The sequence below is a fragment of the Octodon degus genome, unplaced genomic scaffold, assembly GCF_000260255.1.
Source record: "Octodon degus isolate 3935 unplaced genomic scaffold, OctDeg1.0 scaffold00021, whole genome shotgun sequence".
Lineage (NCBI taxonomy): Eukaryota > Metazoa > Chordata > Mammalia > Rodentia > Octodontidae > Octodon > Octodon degus.
The window spans coordinates 13,724,652-13,733,622 of record NW_004524597.1 but is presented as its reverse complement, the minus strand read 5'-3'; the positions used below and the strand labels follow the sequence as shown (position 1 = coordinate 13,733,622).

General features: G+C 47.7%; 1 protein-coding gene across 1 annotated transcript in view; it reads right to left on the bottom strand.

Annotated features, from left to right (window-relative positions):
• Positions 1–6,337, bottom strand: part of Ess2 (ess-2 splicing factor homolog) — a 15,216-nt gene extending 8,879 nt beyond the window's left edge. Inside the window, exons 1-8 of the mRNA XM_012513945.2 lie at positions 6,200–6,337; positions 5,140–5,308; positions 4,959–5,054; positions 1,827–1,996; positions 1,616–1,733; positions 1,219–1,352; positions 172–332; positions 60–114 (exon numbers count right to left, since the gene is read on the bottom strand). Coding sequence (XP_012369399.1) covers positions 60–114; positions 172–332; positions 1,219–1,352; positions 1,616–1,733; positions 1,827–1,996; positions 4,959–5,054; positions 5,140–5,308; positions 6,200–6,334 — 1,038 coding nt within the window. The 5' untranslated portion in view covers positions 6,335–6,337. The remainder of the gene's footprint in view (positions 1–59; positions 115–171; positions 333–1,218; positions 1,353–1,615; positions 1,734–1,826; positions 1,997–4,958; positions 5,055–5,139; positions 5,309–6,199) is intronic.
• Positions 6,338–8,971: the final 2,634 nt, after the last annotated feature.

Genomic DNA, 8,971 nt, shown 5'->3' with positions numbered 1-8,971 from the left:
CACCCACCCCCTTGGTGGGGAAACTTGGGTCCTGATGCCCAGAGTCTTCCCCACCCTACGGTGTCCTCTGGATTTAGAGCTGTGAGCACTGTCCAAGCACCCTTCTTGCTGATACTGAGGAGAGGACCAGAAGAAGATCCAGTGCCTCAGTGCATCTCAGGTCTGGTATACCTGACAGTCCAGTCCACCCACAGCCCACACCAGCCTTGGCACAAAGCCCATTGCTCACCAGGGGCAGGAGAAGGGGTGGCAACAAATCCAAATCCAGCCACTCGAGGGGACTCCTGGGGAATGAGCTCCTTGCCGTCAGGGCCCACTTTGCCCTGTTTGTGCTGGAATGAGCAGAGAAGCTAGGGTCAGGGGGCTCTCTCCCCAGCAGGCTGACAGCCAGGTAGACAAGAACATGCTGCAAACACTTCTTTTCTCTAGGCAAAGCTGGGGCTTCTGGGCAGGCAGCCTTCTTGAGAAGAATGGGAAGATGGATCTCCACATCCACACAGACCTTCAGGCTCGTCAAAGTGAGTACCTAAGCAAAAGTAGCCCCCTCTTCCCATTCAGGGAAACCAGTGCTCACAACAGAGCCTGTACCCTGTCCCTTTCTCCTGAGGCAATGCAAGCTTCCCCATCTTCTACCTCTACCCTACAACCCTATGATCATCATCACTACTCCAAAGGTCAGAATCTCTCTGCTGCTGCCTAACCCCTATGCTGCAGCAGGCCATCCTCTATGGCCAAGTTTCTTTTGATCCTTACTGGTTTCCCTGACTGACAACCTGACTCTATCCACAGCCCTGCCTGGGGTGTGGGTACATATACAGCCAGACAAGGTTGGCTCCCTGCCAATGACCTGCCATCAGGGGAAGTGGCTCAGATCTGGGCCCCCAAAACATATCTGACCAAGACAGTACCCCAGTGAAAGCTTACACAAGCTGATCAATGACTCAGGGCCCTGCCACAAGGGGACTCAATCCTTCTGCCTACTGAGCTCCATCAAGCTCAACAATGCCCCTAGCTTTTGCATGTATCTATACACATGTATTTTTTTCTGTTACTGGGAATTGAATTCAGGACCTTGCTCTTTCCAGGCAGGCACTTATGCCACTGAGCTATCTCCCTGCCAGATAGTCCTAACTTTTAAGGGGTCAAGCATGATGAGAGAAGCCCTGCCTGCCCCCAGCCACCTCTGACCCTGTAAGCCTGGTGGCCCCATAGCTTTACCTGGGCATTGAGGGCTGCTGCTTGCTGGAGCTGGGACCTGCTCAGAGCCTGACTGAAGGGATCCCTAAGGAAGCGAGTGTTCTTATGCACCACTTGCCGGGGTTTCTTAAACAGCTGCTCTTCATCAGGGACACCTGGCAAACAAAGCAGAGATGGTACCAGTATTGGAATACTGCACAGGCCCTGCCCTAGCCATAGCAGGCCTGCAGCCTAGGGGATAAGACTATACTATTCCTCAGTCAAGTCACTCCCATCTGAACAGATACCTGCCCCCGACTCACATCACACCAGCACAGAGGATTCCCCCAAGGCCCATGCTCTGAAGGTCAATTCAAACAGAGCCACACCTAAGCATGACCCTTGTGTCGCCATCCTGCTACCCAGCCTACCCACTCACCCTCTGGATAGTACATGAGGGAGTTCTTGGCCTTGTACTTCCAGGTCTCCACGCCAGCCTGGCTGTTCTCAATGGCCTGGTGCTCTGCTGATGGGAGTTCAAGATTATCTTTCTGCCTCTACAATCACATGGGGGAAAGTGCAGGTGAGAGGAACCCCCAGGCACTAGCTATCCAACAGAGGATGCCAATGTCCCCAAGCTCCAGAGCTACCTTCTCAAACTCCTCTTCAGCCTGGTAAAGCCAGGCATGGCGGGCCCGGCTTTTCTCCTTGGCCACCTCCATGATTTCCTGGAAGGAGGCATTGTCCTCGCTTGTATAGCGGCTCAGGAAGACATCCAAGCTGGGCAGTGGCTCTTTCTCCTCCTCCTCTCCAGCCTCTCCTGCTCAGGGGTTGTAGGTTGGGGCGGGGGAGGAACACAAGTACCACACACAGCATAAATCCCACTTTGCAATCAGGAGAGGTCAGTACACCCATCCCTGGAAATCATACTACCCTACAAACAAGGCTAGAATTCTCACCCCTGCTAGAGGGCTCCCCAGGGGGCAGAATCAAGCCACGCCAACCATCCAGGGCACCCTGCAGCTGCCTCTTTTCATCTACCATGTACTAAGAGAACCATGTGTGTGACTGGTTAGGTGAGGTAGGGCAGATCCAGCCATTGAAGCAGGGGCTGTTGGTCATTAGAGTTTAGCAATCTCTTTTCTCCCAGAATTGTTCTAATTCTGTAGGGTCCATTGCCAAATCCCCAGAAAGCTCCTTCCCTCCTGGGATTTTCTCACCCTCATCACTTTTTCTTTTTCCTAGTATTTGGACTACAAGTGGGTGATTGTTACCTAAGCATCTAGACCTTTCAGCTAGCCCCTGTGGCAGGAACCCCAGCAGCACTCCTATTGAAGTGGTACCCTGGTGCTGCTGCAAATTTCATTGGGGCCATTTGAAAGAGTTTTTTTGCTGTTGTTGAGAGTCTTGTTATATTGTCCAGACACACCTTGGACTCCTGGGCTCAAGTGATCCTCCCACCTCAGCCTTCCAATTAGCTGAGACTATTGCTGGCACCAGATCCAACTTGGGGGAGATCTTTTACTTCCATTCTAATGACATTTTTTTTTTTTTTCAGACAAGGTCTCCCTATGTAATTCAGGCTGGCCCTGAATTTAATACGTAGCCTAGCACAGTAATCCTCCTGCTTCAGCCTCCTGAATGCTGGGATCAGAAGTGTGCATCACCCCTCCTGGCCTCTAGTAACAATCTTTTTTTTTTTTTTTTTTTTTTTTGCGGAACCAGGGATTGAACTCAGGCCCTTGCGCTTGCCAGGGAAGCGCTGATTCCACTGAGCCATCTCTCCGGCCCCTCTAGAAACAATCTTGACCACCTGATACGTGCTAGACTATGCACAGAGATAGTAAGTTCAAGATTGGGATCAAGGGCTGGCCAGATAGCTCAATGGACTAAAGTGCCTGCTTAGGCAGAACACAGTGGCTAGGGTTCAATCCCCAGTGTGCTGTGTCAGGCCCACCACCAGGGTGCAATGAGACTCAGGGTGCAATGGTGGCACATGCCTGTAATCCCAGCTCTTGGGAGGCTGAAAACAGAAGGATTACTGAATCTGATCTATGTAGTAAAACCCTGTAAACCTTGTCCTAAACACATTAAAAAAAAAAAAGAAAAAAAAAAGGCTGGGATCAATCAAAAAGGTAAAAATGGGCTGGCCAAATAGCTCAGTGGATTAAAGCACCTGCAAGTAGGAGCAGAGCTGGGGGTTCAATCCCCGAGCCTGCCATACCAGCCCCGCCCCTGGGGCACACTGAGACAGCAACTGAGACTGGGCATTGTGGCACATGCTTGTAATCCAGACTCTTAGGAGGCTGTAAACAGGTAGATCACTATGAGTCTGATCTACTAGTGAGACCCTGAACACCCTGTAGACTCGTCCCTAAAAAAAAAAAAAAAAGGTAAAAATTCAAGCCTCAACCACTGACCATCGCTGTTACTGCCTTTTATGTCCTCACTTTCCTCATTTGTAAACATGGCAGTAGTTCCTACCATCTAAGTTATGAAAAGAACTACACTTATTGGCACATGTAATGTTTCCATATAAAAAGAAAAGAATCAGATGGGCATGGTAGTGCACACCTATTACTCTGGGAGGAGAAAAGCAAGTTTGAACCCAGCCTGGACAACGTAGTAAGATCCTGTACCTGTATCAAAATAAAAAATAAAGGGAGCAGGGGAGATGGCTCAGTGCAATAAGTGCTTCCCTAGCAAGCGCAAGGGCCTGAGTTCCATCCCTGGTTCTGCCAAAATAAAATAATAATAAATAAAAAAAATAAAAAATAAAAAAGTCTGAGAATATACTTCAGTGCAAAGGCCCTGGGTCCATGCCTCATATGGAAAAAAGAAAAAGAACCCCCAAATTGCCCTGGAACTTATGCATTACATTTCAATAAAGACTCAAGCTCCAGAATGACAATGTGCTGATAGCAGGAAGAGCTGTGCTATGAAACAGAAAATAAATTTGAATGCAATGGACTGTGTTAGTATACCACACAATACATCAGAACCCAGTTGAAGCAAAGTATCTTGTCACCTCTGCCTACACTAATATCCTATTACTGAAGAAAAAAATCAAATCACCAAAAAGTTCTGTAATTTAAGGTACTCATATTTAACACAGCTTAGAATGTTCTTTCCTAAAAAGATTTCCTCCTAAAATCATGGCACATCCTGTGCAACCTTGTGTGTCTCATGTTCCAGTACATACTCGAAGACAACCATTTATGTGTTCTAATTACATCTGGTGAAGGCCCACATCATACCGCAGCACTGTTTCACAGGGAAACAACGGCTCTCATGAAGTGGATGCTAATTAGGGTGAGAGACAATAAGTCAAAATGCCTTTTTTAAAAATGTATTTGGTATAGGATCTCACTACATAGCTTGGAGTCCTAGTGATCCTCCTGTTTTCAGCCTCCCCAGTGCTGGGATTATGGGTGTGTACCTCTGGGGCTAGCCCAATGCACCTGGGGGGATCAAATCCTGGTCCCTGTGCTTGCCCAAGCAGGCATTTGTCCACTGAGCTATCTCACTGGCCCCAAAATGCCTTTTTAAATATCATGTCCTATTGAGGAAACAAAGCTAGCAAAAATCTGGCCAACTAATTAAGACCTATCTCAAAAAAACCCTAGGAGTTGGACCCAGATCTTCTTCCTCCTAGAACAATTCTCTCTGGCCTTACAAGTTGTTATTTAGGCAAAGAAATTCCTCGGGGACAAGATGTGTCCTGCAGCCTGTAGGCTGCCAGAATAAGATCCCATGGAACCAAGAGAGGGAATACTACTCACCATCCTCCAGGCCTCCGACCCTGGACCGGGGCTTGTTGCCAACTGCTGCAGTGCCTGTGTGTACCTCAGGAGTTTCAAATGTGGCTGGAGTCACATCTAAGGGAAGAAAGTTAGAAGTCAGAGTAAACATATGGTGATACTTGATGGACTTTCCTTTTTGCTACCCACACGGTCCTCTTACAAGGTGGCGGAGGTTCTCTGGACATCTTGCCCAGGGCAGAGCCAAATTTGATGGCAATCTGGCGCATCCGTTCCAAGTCTCCATTCTCCTCAGCCTCTAGATACTCTTTTTGAGCCTGTAGCTTCTCTACATCAGGAAAGAAATCCCTCTGGATGACGGTCTGGAGGCCCTGTCAGAGAGACCAGAAAAAAAATTAGAGCTTCCATTTGGATGCTCCCTTCATAGGCCACTACTAATGCCACTGGAGCGCCTTTCACTTCTGCCTGCCTCAATCACTGGGGCTTGCTTGAGAGAGCTTATGCACAATTTCTGGTAAGGCTGAACATCACATGCGGGCTAACCTTACTAAATACTCCTCTCGTGTCCATGAGTTCTTCTTCTCTCCCTTTGCTAACTGCTTATTCTCATCCTCCTTTGGTGGCTCCACACCAGCCAGGCAGGCCATGGGGTGTTGCCACTTTAATTCCACCCATAGTTTTTGCTTCCAATCTGAACAAAAGCCCTGCCATTTCTTGCTTTGGAGCTGCAAATGCTCACACCCAGCTAACAGTTACCGCTACTGATCTGTATATCCCAGAAATGTCTCATATTTAACCGATCTCTGTGCCAGCTCTTTCTCCTCCGGCGAGTTTGCGGCAGGACCAACCCTTACTTCCAGGGGTATCTGAAGCCCACTCAAAGATGCTGCCACAACTGCCACCTATTTCCAAAATTCCCAGCGTTTACACCAGCTGTTATCGCCATCCAGAAAGTCCCTTTTGTCACTATTTTTCAAATGCATCAAACTTCTATTCGTACTTCAAAATAGAAGCGTATTTACCTAACCCTCATCACTTATTGCCCTTTTGCTACCCTAAAAACATTGCTAGTGCCTCTCTAGTCAAGGACATCAACCTCTCCAGTTTGGTTGGCTCTTGGGACTATCCGCATCCCAACGGCAGGAATGCAGCTGTTCCACTCCCACGAGTAGACTAGACTGTCAAGATCCGAGAGAAAGGACCAGGGAGAAGCGCAACGCGAGAGAGACCCAGAAGCCCCCGGCGTTCGCCCTGAGGTGTACCTCAATATACTCTTCCTCATCCAGGACACGCTGCTTGCTCTTCGCAACCCCGGCCTCTCCAGCCGCGCGCTTTCTTGGGGGCCCTGACGCTGCAGGGAGCAACAGAGACCCGCCCGACGGGCCGGGAGTCCCCATCACTATCCCAGAACCACTTGCGCCGTTCCAAAGCACCGCAGGATATTGGGGCGGGGAAACTGTACCAATTGGCCGGCGCCTCCAATAGCCAGCCAATGGGGATGTAGTGTTTTCCTAATGCCAGCCGGCGCTCCATAATGACGTCACTATGAGCGCTTCCTCAAGGGAGTTGTAGTCTTTCTCGCGCCTTACACTGTTCACGTTTGTTTGGACTATGGACACGAGAGGGCGCTGTGTTGGAGGCCGTTTGATGTCATTCACATTGTCAATTTCCAGCACTTTGGAAATTTGAAAGGCCTTGAAATTTCAATTTCTAGATATAATCACAACGTGTGCTTAAATTTATTAAGAAAAACACACTCCAAAAATCTGGTTATATACACGTACCAAACTTTATGCAAGAATAAAACCCCAAGACAATTTTTTCTTGATAGCTATCCAACAAAAGATAATTCAAAGAACAAGACGATGGTTCAATAAAGAAATGTCTAATTAGAGATTATTTGGCCCCTAAATGCCAGACGGAGCTTCACAGAATAGGACCAATTCTCGCTGAAGTGGGACAGAACACTTCCTAAGCATTTTTTCAGGAATTTCTTCCCAAGAAGAGATTGCAAACTATTCAAACAAACAAATTCGGCCCCAGAATGATCTGATATAGTTTTGCTTTTACAATATGCAGTTATCCCTTCATCCATTAGGATCCACCGGGGACTCCAAGGTGACGTTCCTGCCTTCAGAGAACTGGAACAGACACTACAAAATCCAGTGGAGAAGACAGACACTACAAAAAAGTGTGAAATTGTCAGGTGTGGTGGCACGTGCCTTTAATCTCAGTGCTTGAGAGGCAGAGGCAGTAGAGGATTACCATGAGTTTGAGGCCAGCATGCACTACATACGAGACCCTTTCTTTCTTTTTTTTCTTTTTCTTTTTTTTTTTTTTTTTCGGAACCGGAGATTGAACTCAGACCCTTGCGCTTGCCAGGGAAGTGCTCATTCCACTGAGCCATCTCCCCGGCCCCAGTCCCTGTCTTAAAAAAAAAAAGTGCAAAATTGCAACCATGATGAATTTGTACTTGTGAATCTTGACCAAGAGGAGAAATTCACTGGAAATTTCTCCAGGCAGAAAGTAGTCAAAAATCCAAAAGGTGAATGGACAAGCATTGCTAAAATGAATGGTAGGAATATACACAAAATCTCAGTGGTGGCAAAGAATAGGGACGCTCCAAAGCAGGCTTTGGGATATACAGAGAACAGTGAGGTGTAAGATATGCTAGGGAGGCAAAGCCAGGTTGCTCAGGATTGTGTGGGTCCTGGAGAGGAGTTTTGTCTTTATTTTTTAATATTTATTTATTTATTTATTTATTTTAGGCCTGCTCAGCAGCTCTAGGGGCAGGGGTGACGTGGGATGTGGTGCCAAGGATCTGGTCCCTGCACTTCCCTAAGCTTGCCTAAGCAGGCACTTTAGACCACTGAACTATTGCACTGGCCCTTGTCTTTTTAAAAATTTTTATTATTTTTTTATTTTTTAGGGAAGGGTCTACAGGGTGTTCAGTGTCTCACTACTAGATCGGACTCGTAGTGATCTGCCTTTTACAGCCTCCCAAGAGCTGGGATTACAGGAACATGCTACCACGCCCAGTCTCCTTGTCGTTATTCTGAATTAAGGGGAAGCTGAAGGAAGTGCAGCCAGACAAGATGGAGACAGCTTAGGATGGTCAAGGTGAAAAATCACTGTAATTTACATCAAGCAAGTGTATCTGAAGTTAGAAACGGGGCCGGGGAAATGGCTCAGTAGAATAAGCATTTCCCTGGCAAGTGCAAGAGTCTGAGTTCAATCCCTGGTTCTGCCAAAAAAATAAAATAAAATAAATTCTGGGATTTATTGATAATGTATGAATTGCTGCTGTTGGTCTGGGTATGGTGTGTGAGTGACATGGAGCAGCTGAGTGATCACTAGCTCTGTTTATTCACCTGGCTTGCACAGGAGAGCTCACTGTGGACAAAGTAAACCTGGGAATACTGCACGCTCCCAGATGGAGTTCTGAGGGTCGATAGTTTGATGCAAACATCTAGTTCAGGGGAGAATTCTAGGCTAGAGATATACAAATGGTGGAGAGATGAGACTTAGAGATAGACCATGGGAAAAAGACAAACCAAATCAGAACAAAGATGGAGAGAACACTGGACACTGAGTCTCAGACACGTATGTTAATGGTCAGCTGAGGTCGAGGAAAGGGAGTCCACCAGCTTGCCAAGGAGCAGCTCAAGGAAGGAGACGAGCCAGGAGAGCAGAGGTTCCTGGAAGTTGGAGCTCAGGTGAGCTCTCACCGTGGTTACCCTAAACAATAACAAACTGCCATTCAGCCCAAAAAGATAAGGGACCTGAACCCCAGCAAATTATGTCCCAGCCTGCAGGGAAGCTGACCAGAACAGTCAGGTCAACAGGTAGACAATGCCAAGGAAGGGCCAAGATTTAGGGAAACATTTTGTGACAGCCAGAGTGTGTGTCCTGGAGAGTGGAAGTGAGCACCTGTGCAGTGTTAAGGCCGCTCTAGCTGGGGGACATCATGTCTGCATGGTGTCACCTGAACCTGTCAGCTTAAGTCCAGGAGCACGGGCTTCTGCAGTCTGGCT